The sequence below is a fragment of the Typopeltis vanoorti genome, chromosome 26 (assembly GCF_054136105.1).
Source record: "Typopeltis vanoorti isolate ZY-2024b chromosome 26, IOZ_Tvanoo_1.0, whole genome shotgun sequence".
In the NCBI taxonomy this organism is placed as follows: domain Eukaryota; kingdom Metazoa; phylum Arthropoda; class Arachnida; order Uropygi; family Thelyphonidae; genus Typopeltis; species Typopeltis vanoorti.
Window position 1 is genome coordinate 23,875,342 of NC_143574.1, and position 25,856 is coordinate 23,901,197.

Below are 25,856 nucleotides of genomic sequence, written 5' to 3' on the forward strand. Positions count from 1 at the left end.
GGTGCACCCTGTTGGGTATCTACCTGGATACTGAACGGAAGAGAATGGGCTGGAAATTTGGGATTTAGCTGACCAAATTGTATTCTTATTGGTTTAAACCAAAATACAAAATGATGGTACAACATGACAAAATCTCATACCGGCTGGGGCGTCGCCCAGCTAAACAAGGCCCCCATTGTTTTCGCCAGGGAACCATGGCGAACAGTGAAAAGTCAGCTACTGGAACAAACCCTAAAACACACCCCAACTCAACATCACCAGAGTTAAAGATCGATACTATTAACATAAGAAGCCTGAATGGCAAAGAAATGGAGCTAGCTGAGGAATTAGATAAGTACCAGATCGACATGATAGGGGTGACTGAAACAAAAAAGACAAAAACCAGTGATATCTTTCTGAGCAATAAATACAAAATGTTATATTCAGGCAATGACAATCAAGAAAAAGAAGGAGCAGCCATAGTATTCAACACTAAATACGAGCCCAATCTTCTTAAATGGCAGGCAATCTCAAGTAGAGTAAGGTGGGCAAATATGAGAATGGGGAACTGGACAATGAGACTTACTTGTGCCTATGGTTTCACAGAAGGTTCTACTAAGGTAGAAGTGGAGGAATTTTTTTGTCTACAATAAATTGCGAGGCTTTAGAGAAAGCAACTGACACAATGAAAAAGGAAAAGTTGGTCCTTGTTGGGGATCTAAATAGCAGAGTAGGAAATGATTGTCAGATGTACAAAAATATTTTGGGACAATTTGGAGAAAAGAGCAAATCTAATAATAATGGCACATACTTGTTGGATTTCTGTCAACACATGGACTGGTTATTACTAACACCATGTTCCAACATAAAAATGAGCACAAATTCACATGGAGAGAAGAGGCGAGGAATAAGAAAAGTCTCAATGACTATGTTATTGTTGATAGTGATGTTTTCTCGTTGGTGCAGGAGACCAGTGAACAGAGGATTTGAAATTGGAAGTGATCACTATTTAATCTTGAGCAGGATAAAATTGAATTTCATATTGAAAAGAATAACATGCAAGAAAGTTTTAAAGTGAATAAAAGTTGAGCAGCTCTCAGATGTGAACTGTAGACTAAAATACACAAAGCTTATTGAAGAAAAACTGAAAGGGTTTGAGAAAAGAACCAAACCTTGGAGATTCAGTGGCAAGCCTTGAAGAAAACCTGGATTGATTCAGCCAGAGGCATATGATGAGGTTGTCCGCAAGGATAGACAAATCAGAACTCCATGGTGGACACAGGAAGTTAAAGAGGCAATGAAGGAAAAGAAAAAAGCATATCAAAAGTTCCTGGCAAATAAGTCCGCATGTGCACTTAGAGAATACAGAAACAAATGTAAGAAAGCTAAACACTATGTAAAACTGGCTAAACAAAAGTCATGGGAGGACATTGGCAAGAACATGGAAAATAAATATCAAGAAGATGACAAAATATTCTGGAGGTTGTTGAAGCTTAAAAATGGAGGAAAGAGTGCTGTAAAAGGACTTAGAGATGATAAAGGTGACACGAAAATGGGAGAAAAAGATATCCTTGAAGTATGGAGTAATTACTTCGAAAAATTGCTAAATGAAACAGGCAGACAGCACAGTGGTAAAAACACTGAACAGGCATACAGTCAGGAATACATATCCATATTTGAAGTAGAAAAAGCTATCAAAGGCTTAAAATGGGGAAAGGCAGCAGAAGTAGATGATATTCGACTAGAAATGCTGAGGTATGGTGGTATAAAAGTCTTACAGTGGATGCACTGCATAGTTCAGAAGGCCTGGACAGAGAGACGAATTCCCGATGATTGGAGTAGAGCTCTCATAGTACCCATATATAAAAAAAGGGAAATAAAACTGAATGTGAGAATTAAAGAAGTATTTCCCTACTGAGTGTAAGATTTATGCAAGTATACTTGAGAAATGGTTGAGAAGAATTATGGAAGAAAAGCTTGGTGAAGGAAAAGTTGGATTCAGGCCAAATAGAGACTGTCAGGATCAGATCTTCACTTTATGACAAATAGTTGAAAAATGATGGGAATATAAAACTTAAATACAGATGGGATCTGCATTTATGTTTTGTTGATCTGGAAAAGGCATATGACAAGGTGCCAAGAGAGAAGCTATTCGAAATGCTACAGTTATATGGTGTCAATGGAGCATTATATCAAGCAATACTTAGTCTTCATTTGAGTTGTAAGTGGGTAGTTAGAATTGAAGGAAGTACAGGAAGATGGTTTAATGTTAAATCTGGTGTCAGACAAGGATGTACATTATCCCCTCTGTTATTCATTATCTATATGGATCACATTATGAAGGAAAGTGGTATTAAACCTGATATCAAAATTGGAGAGGTTAATGTCAGCTCTTTGCTTTATGCAGATGATGTCATACTTATAAATAAATCCACTAGAAGTCTGCAAGATTCCCTGACTAAATTGAATAACTGTTGTAATGGATATGGTATGAAGGTCAGCAATAAAAAGACAAAGACAATGAAAATAGGCAGAATCGTTGAAAATGTCAACTGCATTGTGAATGTGGAACCTGTGTAGCTACTTAGGCTGAAAAGTAAACCATTTTAGCTATTTAGGCATGATTTTTTAGTGAAGATGGTAAATTAAATATGGAAATAGACAAAAGAATCAACAAAGCTGGTATGGTAGGAAGTCAATTGAATAAATTCATATGGAATAAGAGAGAAAATAGTCGGAACACTAAATTAGCTGTATACAAGATAGTATTCAAACCAGTTTTAACTTATGGATCTGAGAGCTGGATCAGAAGTAAAACACTTGACCAAAGACCACAGATATGAGTGTCCTGAGAAAGATTAGAGGCGTGAACAGATGGCATCAATGGCAATATCATATTAAAAACGAGGATATTAGGAAAGAACTTGACATTGTCAGAAAAGAGGAATGCATTAGCAGAGGTAATCTCAGGTGGTATGGTCACTTAAACAGAATGGGCAAGGAAAGATTGGCAAAACAAGTGTTCTCTGCCAGGTTGGCATCAAAACGACCTAGAGGAAGACCAAGATATAGGTGGATTAATACGGTACAAAGTGCCTTAGACGATAGAAATATAAAATCTGATAATGTTGGTGTCTTGACAAGTAACAGGCTGATTTGGAGGAAAATTGTAGATAGGAAGTTAGTAATGATGTAATTTTTTCATGTAGTACTGTCATATCCTGTACACCCCTTGAGGGTACATGGCAGGAATTTGATGATGATAATCACTGTCAAAATAGTTGTGCAGTCAAATTTGAATGTTAGTATGCCTGTCTCTTCAGTGAATTATAAGAATTTTTCAAAAGGCAATGCCAATGGCATTTCTCTAGTTTTTTCAGGTGTCTACAGTATGTGGCCTATGTTTCATAACCATCATTAAAGACTTGTTTTAGAAAACAGATAATACATTTCGAAGAAGGCTGAAATTCCTCATCAATGTCAACAATTGCAGAGAAGACTATCGAGATAAAGGAAATGCTTTACATTTTTAAGTTACTCTATTCACCTCACTGACAAGTACTTGCACTGAATTGAAGAAAGTTGAAGTACTCATATTTTTTGATGTTGCACTGAGGCAATTTTTTTTTTATATGTTTCCTATTGGAAGTATGAATGCATTTTCTTATTCAGAATAAGAAAATGCAACATTGTTGACACCAAACTGGAGCTCTATGGTGACAATTTCTTCATCTCCATTTCAGATCTGAGTTTATTAAAAGTAAAAAGTTGTCCTTTCATCCTGTAAGGTTGACTCCTGAAGGAAGTCACTGGAAAATTTTTTTTGGAATTGGCATCAAGCTTTGGACCTAGCCTACATTAATTTTCCAAAGCTCTTGCAGACAGTTCTTCTGGCCCTAACTTGACTGAATTAACTGCATTTTTATCTAGCCCCTATAGCAGTGGTTCCCAGCTTATTTTAATCAGAGAACCCTGATAATTTTTACGGATTATAAATAAAACAAATAAAAAAATTGAAAATTATTTATTGAAAATTAATTCAAACTGGCAATTAATGTGAATGATTACACTTCTTTTCTTTCAATATTCTTTTAAAATTTGGATTAATTGTGGACAGCTGAATTCTAATATCAGGAGTGGTACCCAACTTATTTCTGTATTTTGTTTTTGTCACAGCATAGAGTGAAAATCTGCTTTCACACAAATATGTGATACTAAAAGCTTTCCAGTTTTAAATCTGACTGGAATGTCATTATCTGTGTTAAAGAGAAATACATTTTGGACAATGTCAAGACTTCGAACATTAAATTTAAAGAATCACATGATCAAGCAAATTGAAGATGGTGCATTTTTAAGACTCCAGTCTGTAACTGTTCTGGATATTGAAGGAAATGATATTCAAGATTTTTCTCAGCATAAGTTCAGTGATTTAAGGTTGCTAGAATATTTGTGGAGCTTATGCATTTATTGCTGTATTTGTACTACCATTAAACTCAGCTATTAATCCTTTGATATATACCATCTGTTCTTTTCAAACATCACTCTTATCACTGTTTGGTTTCATATCAAAGGATAGACATAGTTTAATTGTTCAAAAGTCTACCTATTCATCAATAAGTTTTGAAGACCACAAACCCTCAATGTATTTTCAAAGAGAGCAGCCAGAATTTTGGTCACTTATGTTACTTCTTCATCCCCATAAAATCCAGGCAACCAATCTACAGGCAGTAGCCCAAATGTGGCATAATTAAAACCATAAGGAGAATAATAACCTCACTTTATCAGTGTTTTCTTCAAAATATGATATAATATTTTGTGCTGTTTTGGTCAACGTTATAATATACCTTCTAAACTTCAACTCTCTGACCATAGTCACCCCCAAATCCATGGCCTCATCAAGTTCTTGCAGTTGAGTACCATCAGTATAGTACACAGTTTATTTATGATCTCTTCATCCCATAGTGCACAACCCTACACTTTGTCATTAAACTGGCAGCCATTTACATTTTCCCCACACTGTCAGACTATATAAATTATCTGCAGGATCACTAGATCATTTTCATTGACTATCACTTTTCTCCAGTGTTGCATCATCAACAAACAACTGAATAAGCTGCCGTAGTGCAATTGGAAGAACAACAGAACATTGTGGCCTTCGATTGGAAAAGACCTGGGTTCGATTCTCGTCGTGACGAGGGGAATTCTTACATGGGCTTTACCAGTTGAAGGTGAGTTAGCCGATTTCATACAGTGGTAGCAGGGTTTTTCTCCCAGAAACTCGGGTTTTTCATCCCGCGTACAGACAAATCGGCCTTCAGAACACATGCAATTTACAAATAAAAAATAATATTGCTGGTGATGATGGGCAATAGATAGATGGCAATAATGTCATAGTTGGAGAATTAAGTAGTAGTGGAGAGGATGAGATGTATTTAGCGAAGTAGAGTAGTGTGTTCTCCCATGATGAGTCCTTGGACTCCCTGGAGGTGTCACGTAGTAATAATAATAATAATAGTAAAGAGAATCAAACAATGAATTGCCTTTTTGAATAAATTTGAATTTCTTCTTTTAAGTCACACCAAAACTCATTTAATGAAACTTCATTAAATTTAACTTTTATTTGGCTGTTTGATGCCAGGTCAATGAGATTTTCATATACCGAAGTAGATAGTTCCTTTAGTTTTCCTTAATACTGAAAGGATTGAAAACCCAATAGTTATTGTCATCCTTCAGTTGAGGAAAATATTCATTTAATGCCACATTTATTGATTTTAGATGACAAGCATCCTTGTCAATTTCACAGTTCAATGCCTGTAAAAAAGTAACTTTTGTAATAATGATTGTAATTTATCTTTTGTGTTGAAAATATTTACATATTTTTCTTCAAGGGAGAGATAAATGTCATTCAGTTTTGTGAATATATCCACCAGATAAACAATTTGATCAACCACGAAACATTTCTAAAGCAATCTGCTAATAGAAATTTGTCATTATGTAAGAGTATGGTGAATTCTTCTCGCAATTCAAACAATTTGACAAGAGCTCTGCCACCCGACAGCCATCTAACTTTAGTATGTCCAGAAAAGACACATAATTTTGAATAATCTTGTTTTTAACGGTCGTGTTTTCACAAAGTTAATAATTTTCAATGCCTCATCTAAAATACATTTTAAAGATGGAGGGCTATTTTGAGCACACAGTGCATGTCTATGAAGAACATGGAGACTACTCCTAGATGTTTTAGCAACATTTTTAATTCATGTTACTGCCCATTTCATAGGTCCTATCATTGATTTCACACCATTGTTACATACAACCACATATTTCTTCCAACTTATTCTTCATAAACTCCTCAATACGTTAAAATATCACTTCTGTTGTATTGATTTCTAAATTTTCACAGAGTAACATGTCTCCTTCAATAGAATTATTGTAGTAATAACAAACAAAAAGTAATAAAATTGATAGATTTGCAATGTCGGTTATCTCATTTATTTGGAAAGAGTACTCATTACATGACTAAAGTCTTAAAATAAGTTCATGCTCAATACCCTCAGCCATATCATGAATTCTGCATGAAACTATTATTTGAGAAAGAAATTTTATCAATTTGGTGACAGGATATCTCATTGAACATACACTAAACAACATCTTTGATGGATGGTTTTATGAAAGTTTCAGGAATTGTATGCACTTCACCTGCAAGTGCTATATGGTAACTTACTTTGCAGTGTTACTTTTCATTATCCGACAACATTTTCGACAAAGAATGTTTAGTTTTGTCAAGAGACTGAAGTTTTCTTTCAAAAAATTTGACATCTTTATTTTTATATTCTGAATGGTTCATTTCAAAATATCTGCACAATTCAGCTGGTGCTAATGAACTATTTGATAAGATCTTATTGCATAATATATATACTGCATCAGGGGCTTCAGGATTTCCTGTGGTTGTGAATCCAAGCAATAAATAACCCGAGGCATATTTGTGTGTTTTATGACTTAGCGATGTTTTAGCATTGACAAACAACACTTTCCTTTTCCTTGATTCATCTGCTACACAAGTAATGCAAGTGCCTTGATCTGTATTTTCATCAGTATATGCTTTGATAGTCTCCTTGTCACTAGAAACATGTGAACTGCTTGATACACTTTTTTTTAAAAACTCCTCTCAATCAACAATCCATGATATTTTAATTTGGGGTATACACAATCATAATATTAGAAATTTATGATGCCTACTTTATTTTTATATGAAAAGTACATAAGACATCACAAAATGATTGCAATGCAAAACACCACTGATCTATGACTGATATGCCCACTCATAAGCTGCACCATTTCACCCCACCTCATTACAGATGATTTTGTCAGAGGATATGACTCAACTAGTGGTGGGAGAATCTAATGCAAGTACTTGATTCGTTTATCCATCACTTGACTCAACAGATTTTATTGAAAATTTTGAAACTTTATTTAAACAAATTTTTCATTCATATATTAAACTATTAATTAGGCTCAAAAACTAATTTTATTGTGAAATCCTAGGGTTCCACAGAACACAAGTTGAGAATCTCTACCCTATAGGATGTTCAGAGAGAACGTTAGTTAATTTTCAGTTATAATATGAACTGTTTCTACTACACTCAAATTGAGTGCTGTGTGTGCATGTTACCTCAATTGTAATTTGTGTTCTAAAGATGCTGGTAAGAATTCCAGTGAAATATCAGTAAATTCAATTATTTATTTTCTACTGGTGCACTGCTAATACCATGAAATGCCTGTTAACATTAGCGACTGCATAATATAAACAACCTACAGCTACCTGATCTCTCAACTCCTGAAGTTCTTCTTCCTGCTGAGCAAGCCTCTCACCAAGTTCTTTGGAGATATGCTGTTCATGCTGTAAAGTTTCTGTTAAAGCCAATTTGTCATTACTCTAAAAGAATATACAACCCATTATCAGTGTTTGATTATCAAGAGGCACAATAAATATAATATATATTTTATAAAACTATTAGTTCTTCAATTTGATATGTCATCTATAAACAGAAAGGTTATCACAAAAAATCAATGAATACAAAAAAGAAAAAAAAATGTATAATTCTGAGAAAAAATAATGCAATTTCCATTATAATGAGTGCTTTTTCAATTATTTTTCTGAAACCGATAGAGATTCCTGTTGTTGAACAACTCAGTAGAGTTGTCGAACTATGAATAATTGAATGCTTTCCAAGCAGGCTACACTAGAAAGTCTAAATATTTTGGCAGATTGTTACATAATTTATTTGTTTATTGGCTGTGAATAAAAATGTAAGTTTAGCTGAAGAGAAAATAGGGTCAATAAATAAATCTGACCTGGATGGCAGAGAGTGGGCCATTTAATTATAAAAAGATGCAGGGTAAAATCCTACTCTGACCCAGACATTTATGAAAAGTTAGTAAAAATCATCTCCTTAAATGGAGATGATATTTATTAACATGTACTGTTACCAGCTTGTTACTGGAAGAATTAATGGAATAAAAAGACTATATATTTGGTCTCTAGTGTAGGGTCCCTAGCACAGTGGTTCTTAACCTTTTCACAGTCACGGAACACTTTTGATTATAAGAAAAATTTGGGGAACACCAAAAGCATTAGGGTCATAAAACTAACAATAAACATATGCATGGATTTGTCTTTTATAAAAATGGAACTTATTTTAATGTGATACTTGAGCTTGTCAGCTTTTGCAGGTTTCAGCAATATCAGGTCTAATACGTAATATAGCTACCTTCATCTCTATGTCTATATTAATAAGTCTTTCACACTTTTTAGTTTTTATACTGGTTAATATCGAGAAACCAAGCTCACACAAATATGATGTTGAAAACTGTAACAAATTTTTCAGTGCTCTTGTGAAGAGAGCTGGGTATTCGACTAGGACAAAAATCCTCAAGAGTTATTTCAGAGAATTTCATTTTTAGAGTACGATCCATTGACAAGGTAACTAATCGTTCTTCTTGCAATGAAAATTCACAACTCGATGCATTAACTGTGCCAAATGGATTTTGTATCCAGTCATAATTGTGTGTATTTAAGGAAGGAATATAACTTGAAATTTTTTCTTCCAATATTGTTAATTGTTCTGTTATAACGGAAATAATTCTCTCGACATTTTTATTCAGAGTAAACAATTACACTCAGAACTGTATCAAATGACATCTTTCACCGGCAGAACACTTGTAACCAGTTCGCGGAACACAAGTGTTCCAGGGAACACCGGTTAAGAACCATTGTCCTAGCAATTGGACCCTGATTAACAACAGTACTAGTGTACTATATGTTTTCAACTTTGATTAAATTATATCAAAATAAAAAAAGTAATTAGTATGTTAGCATCTAAAATTAAAAGTTGGATACAAAGAGCTGAATAAAACTGAATGATGCAAAAATTTGCAATGCAATTCATAACTCTCATAACAAGTAACCATAAATTCTTAAAAGCAAAGCAAATATCAGGAGATATGCAAACAGAAAAGTCAAAAATCTAGGATGACTAGAACATGAAGTTCACAGTTACTGGATTTTACTGGCTATTTTATATCCATTTCACAACAAATGACACATAGAATTAAAATCTTTACAAAATATGATTAAAATATAACATTAAAAATAACTTAAGAAATTAAATAATGTATTTATTACAAGAGAGCTGGTTAGTTTCCTAATCACATTAAAAGATAATTAGTTTCATATGATGTCTTTTTTCTATGTAAAAGTGACATGTCAAATAACTATTTTTAGCTAAGTCCATAACAAGATATTTGCAAGAAATTTTCAGAAGTGCTATTTTCTCAGAAACCTGATTAATGTTATAGGGAGAGAAGGTAAAGGGTATCGTATTTTCAAGGAGGATAGAGGGAACAGGATAAGAGGAAGAGTATTATTGCTGACAGCCAAAGAAATGCAACCAACAGGACAAATTATATTCTTTGTTGCTATTAGATGCATACAAAGCTGTGAATGTAAATTGAAACAAAGAATGCAGGCTGAGCAATTATTATGGTGGACTTCAACTATGTATGGGAAAGGGTGCATTGGTAAGGTGAAAATGGAATTTATTATTATTCTCATAGACAAGCTTATACATTGGTTATGCATTACTAAATCACTTAAGGAATTGACAACGTAGATAACAATATAAATTAAATTACATTTTAATAACTATTTCCAATATTTCGGCAACGTAACGTTGCCATCATCAAAAGGAACTTACAAAAAAGGCATGTGCACATAGGCACTACAACACAGTAACTGAGAATGAAGTGATGAAGCTATTGTTCTCCTAAAAGTCCTGATGGTGCCCCCTAGCGGGCTATGTAGGTGTTCTTGGCCGTTGGGCTGAAGGTCTGCTGATGTAAGTCTCCCAAATTTGGGGCGGTCTCATACAACCAAATTTATAGGTTTGGAGAGTTTCTTAGGGCTGAGGTGGATTCCACGAATAGTCTTTTGAATTTGTATTTGCTACAGTGTATTACTGTAGCTTTCTTCCACCATATTCTGTAGTGTGTATAGCTCTCCATATCTATAACCACGCCAGCTATGCTTTGCTTCCGGAATAAATCGCCACCACACAGTTTCTCTTAGCTGACATTAACAAACCTATCCGTGCTCTTGAAGAAGAGCTTTCGTGCACTTTAAATCACGAACTTCGGTCAATTTTACATGACATCTCGTGTACCACAGCAGACAAAGAATTTGAAAAAATACGAGGGCGACAGATCAAAAAATTCGAAAAATTAAAAAAGAACTCTACCGTCAATCCAAAACTTCCTACCAACACAATCAACCTTTCTTCAGTCACCCTGAAGCACTCAACGCACTTTCACTTGGCCACAACTTTGCCATTGCTCCCAGAAAAATACCTAGTGAGGGTATTATGATCCAGATTGAAAGCAGAATCCGCCACCTTCCGAATCAAATCGCCAACAGTGTAAGACTGGATGTAGCTCGTGTCTGCTCTAAAGCAAGACCACCAAAAACAAACATATTGTTAAATCTGGAATGAAAGGTTCAATTTGTTAATGAGCATTTCATTCGGGATTTAACTAGGATCTAAAAACTCTATAAAAAGGAAAAGCTTGTACACAGGTGTAAGTGAAAACTTTAACGTATTAATATTTTATTAACGGAATTTTGTAAGTGATAAATTGTAAACTGTCTTATAAATAACATACCAGAGTCTAAAAGGTCTTAGTAAAAGTTACTTTAGAAGGAGAAAGTTTAAGCCAAGTCCACTTTAGCCTAATCAGCTTTTGAACATAACCCCAAGGCAACGCAATGCGAAGTCCGAGACATGTGTGTGGCACCCACGTGATGGGGAGCATTTCCGGGAGAAGTGCAGGGGAGTGTACAAAAAAGAGTAAGGTGTCGTGAGCAATCAGTGACGTAGTTGGGAGAGGGGATATACAAGGATTTGGCTGCGAAAATAGCTCTCTCAGTCCTCTGCTGATCGTAGTGTCTCTCTCCCTCAGCTGTGTGTTCCAATGGAAGCAGTTTGTGGCGACAACTAGAAGGATGGTCAATGACGGCTACAAAGTCAGGTAGTGATCCGTTTCAAGCATAGCAACAGCACAGCCATGCAGCCAGCAGAGACCACAGCTTTATGCAGAGTCGTACGTGCCTATCCGTCGAAACGGTGTCGTTAAAGTTATAGGAACAGTTGTGGTTCGTGATCGTAATCACTAGCGGTAGGAAGTTGGAGGAAATTGCAGATGGCAGACCTAGGAACCTAACCGAAGGGAACCGGCAAAGACTGATGTTAAGCCCACGTGGCCGGCAACGTAGAAACTTTTATTGTCTTTCGTACTGAGAGCAGGACTAGAATGAGTGAAAGTGCTAACCGTATATGTGATAGGACCTTTTTATAACTGTCTGGACTATCGTGTTTTACTTTGTGGCTAAATGTTGTGTTTTTAGAAGTTCATTGTCCCTAAATTATGCCCATGATAGAATTTTGGTATATTGTAGTCTAGTCTGGGGAATTGAAAGGTTGTTCACTTATATAACTGTGATAAGTTAATGAGAATTAGATTAATTGATCTGTTGAAAATATTTTAAGTGACCATTTAGTTATAATGAGATAGATTGTCTGAGAACTTTTGAGATTTTCTTTCATGAACAAGTCATTATATGTCTAAAGCAAAGTTATGATCTCTGTGTACAATACCTTAGTGTAAAATAAATGTTTTGCTTTCTATACCTAAGAAACTTGCCTGATTTCTCACGCCAACGTACCGCTTGCTAAAATTAGAACCTGTGTAAATTCAAGTGTGGGGGGAAAGGATATTTGGTTGCGACTGCTGATTAAGGAATAAACTAATAGGGTGTATTAAATAACAGATTCTAATGCCATGTGATTATCTGCGTGTTAACTCTCTGACAGGAATATCTTTTCGTATAGGAATCATGATGGCGCAGCTGTATTAACAAATAAATTTTTCTTGATTACGAAAAGGAGCTAACTTCAGAACTGCAACAACAGAAGAATTTGGTTCTCGCCCAGGGCATTCTCTATGTCTGCAAGAATAATACATGTGATATGTCAGAAAGAATGGTATCTGATAAAATTTGGCTCTAACTAAGACTAAGCACTGTAAATTAGCGGCTGGAACAGGAACAGCAGAACAATTGATCGAAAGACTAAAGAACTATAAATAAGATTGATAAAGGACGATAAGGCATGCGATATATACATACACATGACATATACAATTATATGCAAGAAATAACAATATCCAACAAGGAATATAAAGCTCTGCAGGAAATGAGGAATAAGAAAGAAATAGTTATCAAAGCAGATAAGAGAAATGCAACTGTAGTACTTAACCAAAAGGACTACACAGGTAAGCTTAATGCTCTTCTATTAGATGGGGCTACTTACCTCCCTATCAAATAGAATTCCACCAACTCACAAATTAGAAAACTTCACAGGTTCCTTAAGAAAGTCACTAACAGATTAAAGCCGTTTAACTCTATACCCCCCCCCCCCCCAGTTATGGACTCCCAAAAATACATAAAGAAAATGTGCCATTACGTCCCATAGTGGATGGCATTGATTCCCCCACATACAAATTAGCTAAACATTTGACCAAAGCACTCACACACTATACTGGCAACACACCATCACACATAAGAAACTCAGCCCACTTCAAGCCAGCATAGAAAACCTTACACTCCAACATACTGACATAACGGTCAGTTTTGACGTCTCCTCCTTATTTACAAATGTCCCACTCAAGGAAACTTTAGAGCTAATCCAAGCTAAATTTTCTCCTGATATCTCAGCCCTATTTCAGTTCACAATTAACTCAGGCTATTTCGTTTAGCAGGGAAAATTCTACAACCAAATAGAGGGGACAGCCATTGGTTCACCACTCTCCCCACCCTTGGCCAATTTCTTTATGGAGACCTTTGAAGAAAAAGCTTTATCCTCTGCAATCCAAAAACCAACCATATGGCTTCGCTACGTTGATGATGTGTTCGCTATTTGGCCACATGGCTCTGATACACTCCGCTCACTATACAACAGGACTAAACTAATCTGTTCTCACGACAAGGCCCTAAACACTAAACTAAATCAAATCCTCAACACTTTCTCAGCCAATGGCTACACCCCCCCAAAAAATATTGAAACCAACAAACCACAACTCCCCCCCCCTTCACAACAAGGATTACTCTAAATCCATAACCATTCCCTACATCCGAGGCACCTCGGAAAAAATTACCAAAATCTTAAAAAAAACATGACTTGACCTCCTGTTACAGACCATACAGAAAACTGGCATCCCTTATCTGCTCCACTAAAGACCAACCACTTCCCCTAGACCTACCTGTGTATACCAGGTCCCTTGCAGCTGTAAACTGTCTTAATTTGGCCAAACAGGCAGGACAGCAAATATCAAAATTTCAGAACAGAAGGACTATATCCGGTTTCACAAGTACAGCCACTCTGGTCTTGCAGACCATGCTCTGGATACAAGCCACAGAATAAGGTGGAAGAAAGCTACAGTAATACACCATAGCAAATACAAATTCGAAAGACTATTCGTGGAATCAGCCTAAGAAACTCTCCAAACCTCAATAAATTTGGTTGTATGTGACTGCCCCGAATTTGGGAGGCTTACATCTGCAGACCTTCAGCCCAACGACCAAGAACACATACATAGCCCACTAGGGGGCACCATCAGGACTTTTAGGAGAACAATAGCTTCATCACTTCATTCTCAGTTACTCTGTTGTAGAGCCTACGTGCACGTGCCTTTTTTGTAAGTTCCTTTTGAAGATGGCAACGTGACGTTGCCGAAATATCAGAAATATTTATTAAAGTGTAATTTAATTCATATTCTTATCTACGTTGTCAATTCCTTAAATATTATTATTATTACATAACACCTCCAGGGAGTCCAAAGACTCATCGAGGGAGGGCACCTACTCTACAACTTTGTGTCTCCACCAATCCACCACACACAACTACCTTCATAATCTACACCAATGCCATCTACCGCTGACCACCACCACTAATATTTTCACAGACGATTATAAACATCCATGTCCACGGCAGGATTCAAACCCGCAGCCTTTTGGTTGGAGAGCAGATACGCTACCCACTCAGCCACCCAGGCCGGCAGTCACTAAAGGGACAATTATCTGAAATAGCAGGTTAAAGGGCGAATTGGTGATTTCAGAGTGCTAGATCTGGTAACTGCATCAGAAGATGTGTCTATAACCAAGGTAGCTGGTAGCTACACTGGCTGTGATCAGGAAAATGTATTATTTATTCTTGTCCTGGGAAGTTATTAAACACTAGGAATATCTGTAAGAAATTTACTTTAATCCTTTATCCAAGTGTAAGCGAAGAAAGTTTGCGCCTAAAGTATCTTCTGGACTGAGGCAACTCGTGGTAAAGGTGGACCACGTTCTCATCACTCCTTGTCTTAGTATCTCCCATAATGCAAAGCACATCTCCTTGCAGACATGTATAATGCTATACATGAAGGGAAGGGCCTTTACCCAGACCGGTTTCGACCTTTATTGAATGTTCAAGTGCAGGTCAAACTCCAAAAACTCAGTTGTTCCCCTCAGTAACAGGCTCACCCTGCCACTGAGAAGAACTCTCAGCATTGGCTTTACCACGTGGCAGGCTCACCCCACCACCCAGCAGAGCCACTCATTTGCTCATATGTCATCTGAGGGGTAACAGCAACAGCCATGCCTCAGTTAACTTCATGGGCTACAGCATTGCCATTCATTACCCCAACCACCGAGGAACTGGGTGACAGCAACAGCAGAGTCTCAGTTAAAACTTCATGGGCTACAGAATTGCCATTCTTCACTCCAGCTTACAACCGGTTTAGACCTTTATTGAGGTCTCGTCAGTGGGAGCCAGACCCAGAGGTTTATGATACCAAGGTGGAAGCAATGGAGAAGTCATATTTATCTATACGAGTTGCCAAAAGGTGTCTCACCTTATTATTAAATTACTCTGCATTTAGAGAAAGATGTTGGATGTTTTTTCCCACTTGGTTAGACTATAATAAATTAGTTTAATCCTTTATCCAAGTAAGCAAACAAAGTTTGTGCCCGAAGTATCTTCAGGACTGAGGCAACTCGTGGCAAGCTCTGTTTGCTTATAGGAGTGCCCCTGTTTAAATGTCATTGGCTTTTTACTCACGGATTCTTAGGGCATTGTAGATGTATATTTACCAATAAATATATGTAGCATAAAGGAAGAGAAATTTACACATATCTTTTTCTGGGCATTGTGGCTTTTCTTCTTTCTGCGATGTCCAAACAACTGTGTGTGTGTGGGGGGGGGGGGAGATAGGCAATGTGGGAGAATTAAATAGAAATGGAAAAAACCTGGGTTTTTTTAATAATACATATATATATACATATATATTATATTATTAGGGATGGGCAGAGTGTTTTTTATATTTATATAGGGTGGGAAAGGGTGAAGGGGTTGAAAACAGCAACTGATTTTTAGAGGGGGGGGGGGGGGTTGATGGGGGGTGCGGTCCGTTTCGATTATGCTTGGTCATTGTCTGAACACATGGAGGAAGTGGATGCTATGTCAGGTCAGGTAGGTGCTTCTACTTTTGAAGTGTTTGTGTTACCGCCAATTGATCGGGGTTGTGACCTCAATTTTATGTCGTGAAGCTTCCAAACCTCGGAGATTATGTAGGACCTGTGAACGTTGATAGATTTTACGTCACATTTTATGGCTATTGTTTCCGATATTCTAAGCATTGTTTCATTGTCTTGTCTGTCTACTATGATGGCCTTGTCGATCTGCAGGGTATGTTTTTGTTCAAGGGTGTGAACAGCTATTTCCATTTTTCCTGGGCTTTGTATTTGATTTTTCTTTTTGATGTTGTGTTTTTTAGTGTTCAAAAGCAGAAGTACCTACCCGATCTGACATAGCATCCACTTCCTCCATGTGTTCAGACAACGAAAGCATAGTCGAAACGGACTGCACCCCATCAACCCCCCCCCCCCTTCACCCCCCCCTCTAAAAATCAGTTGCTGTTTTCAATCCCTTCACCCTTTCCCACCCTATATAAATATAAAAAAAACGGTCCACCCATCCCTAATAATATAATATATATGTATATATATATTATTAAAAAAAACCAGGTTTTTTCCATTTCTATTTAATTCTCCCACATTGCCTACCCCCCCCCCCCCCACCCACACAGTTGTTTGGACATCGCAGAAAGAAGAAAAGCCACAACACCCAGAAAAAGATATGTGTAAATTTCTCTTCCTTTATGCTACATATATTTATTGGTAAATATATGTAGCATAAAGCAAAATCTACAATGCCCTAAGAATCCGTGAGTAAAAAGCCAATGACATTTAAACAGGGGCACTTCTAAACAGAAGCAGGCAAAATAGCTGTAAATATAATAGTTTTTAAGAGGAATAACATGGGAGTTTTCCCAAAAATAATATCCATAACATATAATTATTTATTTATTATAGATACAAGGCTGAATCATGACTAGTGTCACTGTTGAAAATATGAAAGAACTATATTTTTTCAATTATCATTATACAAAACAAATGCACTGCAATCTAACACCGATATTCATTTGCGCTTGTCATTGCACGTTACGTCATTCCGACACTGAACAAACAGCAGTGTATTTTTAGTGTCCATAAGCACGTTATTTCTGTGAGATATGATATGAAACATTTATTATTGGTGCGTGTGCATGGTGAACTATTTTTTGTCAATCTTATTTTATTTTGTTAAAATAACATATAATTATTTATTTATTATAGATACAAGGCTGAATTATAATGAGTGTTGCTGTTGAAAATATGAAAAGAATTATATTTTTTCAATTGTTACACAAAACAAATGCACTGCGATCTAATGCCAATATTCATTTGCGCTTGTCATATTTATTTATTAATAAATTCATTACTGATTAGGAAAAAAAATTTTTTTTTTTTTTTTTGTATATGCAGCACCCCCACTTAAAATTTCCACCTATGAAAGCATCGCGACTACCAGCATAAGCTAAAGCATGTAATCCAAAGTACGTAGTACAAATTAGGGCAACTTGTAGCAAAGATGGGTAAAGCTCTGATCACTATTCTTAGTATTTCCCAGAGCTTTACCCACCTTTACTGAGTTGCCGTAGTTCATACTATGTACTTTGGACTACATGATTTAGCTTATGCTGGTAGTCGCCAATGTTTTTATAGTTTACTATATTCGGCATGATACTTTCGGATTCCGATCTTTGAGTTTCTTTTTGAAACAATGTGGGATTTAATATCCCCTTAATTTAAATAATGTTACATTGCCAAAATGAAGCCTATTGGCTCTTTATATTTAAGAAAAAGAATTATTATGGAAGGATAACTTTAATCAATTGTCATGGTAGGAAAGCGATAGAAACACACAAAATAGTTGAGTTACTGAGTTATCACTTTGCAGGATGTATATGTTATATTTGAAACCTGATTATTCCAACAATGTTATTCCCCACCTATATCCAATCACTATATTAAAGTCAGTCATGGGATAACATAACGATGTTTTATATATAATTTCATTTTAGTTGGTTAGAAATGTTTCACATTCGTATCCATGATGGTGCACTAACTTCAAAGATCAATATGTTGTCTACATTCAAAGAATAAAGTTCAATTATAAAAAAAAAAAAAAGAAAGAAAGAAAGAAAGAAATATTTACTAAATATACGAGGGATGTCCAGAAAGTAAGCTCTGATGGGCTGTCAGAGAAACAAAAAATATACTTACAAAAAAAAACTTTATTGGAAAGTAAAGTAGACATCTTTCAACATAATTTTTGTCATTGTTCAGGCACTTATCATAACGGGGCACCAAGAGTTGTATACCTTTGTCGTAGAAGGTTGCCACCTGTGACGCAAATCACATATTGACTGCCTCTTTGACCTTGTCGTCACCTTGAAACCACCGGCCAGCAAGGAAAGATTTCAGATGTTTGAACAGGTGAAAGTCACCTGGTGCGAGGCCAGGACTATATGGGTGATGATGGAATTGTTCACAGCCAAAGGTGGCAAGAAGTTATGTTATGCCGGCCGTGTGTGGGCGAGCATTATCATGAATCAAAACAACACCCCTGGTAAGCATGCTATATCATTTATTCTGGATCATGCGATGCAGTTTCTTAAGGGTTTGCCAGTACATACTCACATTGATTGTGGAGCCTTAATCCAAGAAGTCTACCAGCAAAATTCCTCGTCTGTCCCAAAACACAGTGCACGTGATTTTCCGAGTGGAAACAGTTCTCTTCAATTTCGTCTTGACTGGTGATGAGGTGTGCCTCCACTCCATGAACTGTTGTTTGGATTCAGGGGTTGCGTGCGACAAGTCTTGTCCCTGATGACAAGTCTGCTCAGGAAAGCATCACCATCCTCATGGTAGAATGTCAAGAATTCCAACGCACTGCCCAGCCAATTCACTTTGTGTTGTTCTGTAAGCAACTTCGGCAACCAGCATGCACATGATTTCCAATAATTCAGTTTTTCTGACACAATTTCATGAAACCATGAACGTGAAACTTCTGGAAATTGCAGAGAGAGTGACATCATAGTGAATCGCCTATTCTGTCAAATCTTCTCTTAACTGAATGCATCAAATCGTCAGTCACTAAAGATGGTCGCCCACTCCGTTCATCATCATGCACACCTGTTCTTCCTCCATTAAAAAGTCTTACCCATCTTCGTACCACTGAATCACTCACTGCATGTTCTCCATAAACCTCAATAATTGCCGATGAATTTCAGCTACTTTAACGTTCCTTGCATTCAAGAAATGAATAACTGACCTAATTTCACATGCAGCAGGCGATTCGGTTTTCTTAGACATTATAAACACACACCAAGAAGTGTATGCACTTAATTAAGTTAAGGGGATAATAAATCCCTCATTATTTTAAAGCTGGATACGAAACTCGAAATCTAAGAGTTTCATGCCGAAGAACTATCGGCGAGTCCAAGCGTAAGTCAACACCTGGGTGGTACAACACTAGGGCAACTCGAAGCAAAGGTGGAGCAAGATCCATCACTATCCTTAATATTTTCTGATAATGTAAAATGCTGCTCCTAGGAGATGTATTACTGTTTTACATTATGAGGAGAGGTCACCACCCAGACCGGTTTCAACTTTTATTGAGGTCTCGTCAGTGAGTAGGTAGACCTGAAAATACGACGGTTTAAGTGAACCAAACTTACATACACCCCTACTAACGAATTTCCAGACCGGTGTACCCATATATTATTATTACTACAATAAAGAGCCAAGAGGCTCTTAATTTACATTGCCGGAAAAATAGCCTCTTGGCTCTTTAACGAAGTGTATGCACTGCGAGAATGTCTGAAAATGGCATCAACACCTTGCTAACGAATCAACAATCTCAGAACACATATGCACCATTGCGATCCCAGCACTGCAGTGAAAATATTTAAAAATGTAACTTACGTTCTGGACATCCCTTGTATAAATATATACAACAGGTACAATTCTCTATAATAAGTAATGCTCTATCTGTCTAAAGATCTGATTTTATATTCTCTATAGAATTAAAAATAGTAAATTAATTTTTAAGTTTTTAATACAAAGAATAATTCAATGGCCATTCTAAGAATTACTCAATGTGAGCTCAATAAAATATATCTTTCACTCTCTATCTCATAGTTAAATACAATTCTGAGAGATGACATCAAACATGTTACAAAACAAACTGAACAAAGAATTCAAAGTTCTGTAGTTCATTTGGCCATATGAGAAATTCTTTACAGCACTTATTTTATTGTTTTTATTCATTGTTTCATTTTGTCCTATTTCTCAAATTCTTAAAAAATATAATGAAGTTAAAAGGCCTCACTTAACTAATATACTTGCTTATGTCTTCTTTCGGTGAGTAAGTTTTCTTTCTTCTGAACTAGGGATGAAGAATAATCACTCAAACAAGAGGAATACATTAATTGAGCAGTTCCATATGATCTTCCAATAAAAGGAACTTTACAGATTCCATCATGTTTCTTGGAACATATATCACTTGACTTTCATTAAAGAAAATATTCTCACTAATCTATGAAGTCTGATACATCATTACTGTCCTTTAATTATTAACTTCACCTTTCATCCTTGGAGAGTAGTTAAAATGCATATAAAAACTTTTCCACAATTAGAGTACTTAACTTGATAGTTTGTTAGATCTTTTCAGTGCTTCTTCCCTGCTTGCCTACTCTTTATTTGTTAGTATCCTTGTTATCCAGTGACAACTATTCCACAAACAACAACTAACACACATGCCCGTTACCGAGATTCAAAGCAAAACTCAAGTGACAAAATGGTTGCTGTTACAGCAGTGCTCACACATTGTACAGTAATAGTTTGACACATGAACATGATTATAAACAAACATACATTATACATACAGTCAACACATACATACAATATTATGCATATTGTTTCTCCTTTCTTCTCACATGCAGTTTAGGTGATGGCCTTGCTTAGGCATATTCATATTCATTACACTGTTATCATTTTCAATTGTTTCAGCAATCTACTTATGTTTCATGATAAAGGGACAATGCATTGGATAAGGAAGATTCATATACAGTGATTTTTTGGTGATTTCTTTGCAAAGACATTTGATAGATTACTACATGACAGATTGGCGTATCAGCTGCAGAAGATGGGATTGTAGAATTTTTCAGGAGTAGTGCTGATGTTAATTCTCTACAGGAAGATTTCGATATACTTTTAGCTTGGACAAAGTCCAAGTGGGACTGAGTTGGACTACAGTTTTAATATTAATAAATGCAAGGTGTTACAATTTGGGATAAAAATATAAAGGTTATCTACTGAATTGGTGGAGCTGTTCCAAGGGCACATCAGAAGGGCTGCATAGACTGGACATCATATTGCTGCTATGATAAAAAAAAAATGCATTGACATGTAGGTATAAGGAGTTGGTAGTGGTGCCTCTATTATAAGGTATGACTAAATTTAACACATGTGAACCACAGTAGTAGGTTTTTTATTACATAAATATTTCATCCTAGGTATCTTAGGACATCATCAGTACAGTATGGCAATACTAGGAATGACAAAAGAAAGGGTACGAATTTTCAACACGGAGTTGAAAACCCAAACCACAAGATCCATTGGAAAAAGACAAAACTTCTACACAGATCTTCATATAAATATGAACGTTTATATAAAGAAAGTGCTGAAGCCCTACTCCATAGACCAAATCTAAACCGCAATGATGTGCTTGCCATCCCTAAAGTATGGGAAATTGTCATACAAAATTGTGTAAAATAATAACTGTAATTAATTTTAATTTCAGTAATTTAATTCAATTTAAGTTCAGGCCGCAACACACCACTGCACGCAATTTGGATTCCTTTGTATGTACGTGCCCTTTCTTTTGTCATTCCTAGTATTGCCATACTGTACTGACAATGTCCTAAGATACCTAGGACGAAATATTTACATAATAAAAAACCTACTACTGTGGTTCACGTGTGTTAAATTTAGTCATGAATTCTCCATAGGTTTCTCTATATAATCAAAGCTATTATAAGGTATGGTCAGACCACATATGGACTATTGTGCTCATATTTGGTCACCTGGTATTCAATGTGATGTGGAAACACTACAGAGGGTCCAAAGATGAATAACCAAAGTGATATTGAAATCTGGAGAATTGGTCATGAAAAGTGTTTAAGGTAATGTGGATTACAAAGGTTGGTGGATAGAAGAAAAAAGAGGAGATATGATAGAGACCTTCAAGTTAGTTAAGGGATTCTATCAAATTAATACAAAAGGAATTATAAAAATAGTGGATGATAAGATGGGAAGAACGAGAGGCCACACCAGGAAGTTGTATAAAGGCAGTTGAACTGGAAGTTGTATAAAGATATGGTGAAGAATGGTTTTAAGAGTAGATTTTTTACATGGAGTTGCTAGCGAGTGGAATGCATTGCCATTTCACCATTTACACTACTTGCAATGTGAATGCAAGTAGTGTAATAATTTCAAAGCTCATTATAATAGACATGTTATTGGTTGAGTGGGCTCTCAAGTCTGTTCACTCAATGGAGGTTACCAAAATAATAATAATTAATAATAATCACAAACATCCCACCGTGGGCATGGATGTTTGCGATTGTCTGTGGAAATACAAGTGGTGGTGGTCAGCGGTAGATGGCGTTGGTGTAGCTGCAGTCAGTTGGTGGAGTGTGAGTGGTGGAAGCAGAGTTGTAGAGTAGATGCCCTCCCTCGATGAGTCTTTGGACTCCCTGGAGGTGACAAATAATAATAATAATAATTAGAGAGCCAGTTTCTGCTCATTTGAGGGTACAGCAGTAAAACTGTTTCACTGTTGTAACGTATCTGTTGGGAGTTTCCCAAACAACTGGTGAATAATCCTACTACTGCTTACCCTACCAGGTCATGCCTGGAGGGAAACTGGGTCAATGGTATACAGGAACACTGTCTGAGGCCACAATTGGACTGGAGTCTGGGCACTCCCTGTGTGTGAGTTATGTAAACAACGTCTCATACCCTGGATGCAGGCTCCTTTTTGTTTTCTTAACCAACCACCCTACACATGAAAGTCAATCATGAAAATACTACAGATTTAACTGTAGATACAAAAACATATCATAAAAATAACAAAAAAAATTGGAAGAAATAATAAAAATATGCCTCAACCCATTCAAAATTATACCAAAACTTTTTCCAATAAGAAACACTTCCATATTCATTTCACCAACATTAAAGGCATTACAAATTTTAATGACATACATCACCACTTACACCCATCAAAGCCTGATCTCTTTTTCCTAACAGAATCTCAGTTGGCATCCTCCACAACCTCAACTATCCCAGGTTCATCCCACACAGTGAATTTTACAGAAAAGGGGCAGAACGTGTGTTTTTGTAATATCTGATATTCCCTGCTAAAGGCTATCCAACTTAGAATCCCCAAATTTTTTCAATCTGCTCTGGCTCAAGATTTCCTTACCTTAATTTACAGCCTTCATCTGCTGCCTATACTGCTCTCCTAACTCTGACAATCCTGCTGCCCTTTTTGACTACATATCACTAAAAATTGATTTCTCACAAACTAATTATCCAAATTGTGAGACTGCCCTCCTTGGGAACTTTAACATCCATAACACAAACTGACTCCCTACTCCAACTTCACAGATCAAGCTGGTGGAGAAGCTGAATCATTTGCTATCAGTCATGACATAAGAGAAATAGTCAATTCATTAACCAGAATACCAGACAATCCTCTTCAAACTACCAGTGCTCTTGACCTTTTCTCCCTCCAAATATACCATGGATGTCTTCTCTCCCCTTGGTAACGCTGACCACAATCTTATTCAAGTCTCCTTCTCTACAGTTCATCATCCACCCAGCCAATCTCAAGTCGCATATCCTATAACATTATGATCTTGCTAATTGGTATGACTTCCAGAATTTTTATGCTGCTTTTCCATGGTCATATTACTGTTTTCACTCTCATGATTCAAACAAGTTTGGTCACTGAACTAGTAACCGAAATGATCCTCACAAGGAATAAGAGCCTTCATTCCTACTCCACTGCAAACCCCTGACCTGTATCCAAGCCCTAGTTTTTAAAAAAATTGGCCTCTGCCATCCATGATAAAAATGCAGCTTGTGTTCAATGGCTTAAATTAAAAACTCCAGCTTCTCACTCAGCTTACACAACAAGCTAGAAACGTGTAAAAAAACGTGTTATCAATGAGTCCAAAGCAGACTTCATAAGAATGAAATACAATAAACTCACCTCCTACTACACTAGCACACAAGCCTTGGATTTCTTGCTAAGTCTGTTGGGCATAACTTGTGCCCTTCCATGTTACCACCTCTCTTGCATCTTGATGGCACTATGGTGACTTCACCCAAGGAAAAGGTGGATGGACCTCTTGGCATTAGTTTTTTCCTCCAACTCCTGTCTGGATGACCAAAACAAATTACTTCCACAAACTGCCCACTGCAAGCCACCTCTGAACTTTTGCAAAAATGACATCGTAAAACTCATTAATCTTGATACTCATAAGGCTCCTGGTCCAGAGGGTATTCCACTGGTTGTGCTCAAGACGTGCTCCAGAACTGGCACTCATCCTATATCATCTATATAAACTTTCATATTCTACTGTCATCTACCCAACAGCATGGAAGCAAGTCCACATCCAACCTGTACCCAAAAAGCGAGACAAAAGTCAGCCATCTAACTATCATCATAAATATCAAAAGTGATGGAGAAAGTTAACAACCCGATTCTTTATTACCTGGAAATTCATCAGTTAATTAGCGATCACCAATATGGATTCGGCCATCCTCTTTCTACACCCAACCTCCTCTAGCTAATCTCACCCATCTTTGGACTCAGGTCATGGAAAGATTTCGAGAAACTCATGCTATCACTCTCGATATTTCTAAGGCATCTGATCATGTCTGGCACCTCCTTAAACTGCCATATTATGGCCTCCCTTCTGCACCTCTGATTGGAGTGCCAACTTTCTCACTGCTCATTCACTGTGTGTCATGGTAAATAGCTTCCTCTCATCAGTTTTCCCCCATCAATGCTGAAGTACCTCAGGGTTCTGTGTTCTCACCAATGTTCTTCCTCCTTTACATCAATGACCTCCTTTCTCTGACTTCAAATCCTATTCACAACCTTACCAATGACAGTACTCTTCATTCCTCTTCATCATCCGAGAAACCCCTGCAGTACTCTAATGTTAGCTGCCTCAACTTGTGACTTGAACAGTGACCTCCTCAACGGAGGTGAAAGGAGGTGAACACAACTTAGTAAATTTCAATGCCAAAAAAACTCAAGCCTGCCATATTACCCATAAGAAAATCCTACCTCATCCACTCTTATTTTTGATAATGTTCCAATTTCCTTTCAAGATCAACTTTCTCTTTTTGGGTTGAATATCACATCCAGTTTGTCCTGACACAAACATATCACTCACATAGCCTCCTTAGCCACTAGAAAAGCTTGTTCTTTTCCATTCTAAACATTACTTCTCTTCCTCTCAGTTCCTAACACTAAGTCTCAGATCCATCCATGGAGTACTGTTCCCACATGACCTCTCTAAGAATTCTTGATGATATTCAGGAGAAGGCAATCCACTTAAACGATGACACTTCCCTCACATACTTCCTTCAGTCACTTTATCATAGGCACTCTGTTTCAGCGCTGTGCTTGTTCTATAGGTACTTTCATGGGCATTGCTCCTTTATGCTGGCTGCTACCATTTCTCTTTCTTCTAATCAT

The 25,856-nt window shown here is 36.7% G+C and overlaps 1 protein-coding gene across 3 annotated transcripts in view; it reads right to left on the minus strand.

Moving 5' to 3' along the window:
• The window catches only part of LOC150092414 (golgin subfamily A member 2-like), a 380,033-nt gene that overhangs the window by 124,627 nt on the left and 229,550 nt on the right, over positions 1-25,856 (minus strand). For all 3 annotated transcript variants that reach the window (XM_090415174.1, XM_090415173.1, XM_090415175.1), the window contains exon 15: positions 7,802-7,915. In XM_090415174.1, coding sequence (XP_090271300.1) covers positions 7,802-7,915 — 114 coding nt within the window. The remainder of the gene's footprint in view (positions 1-7,801; positions 7,916-25,856) is intronic.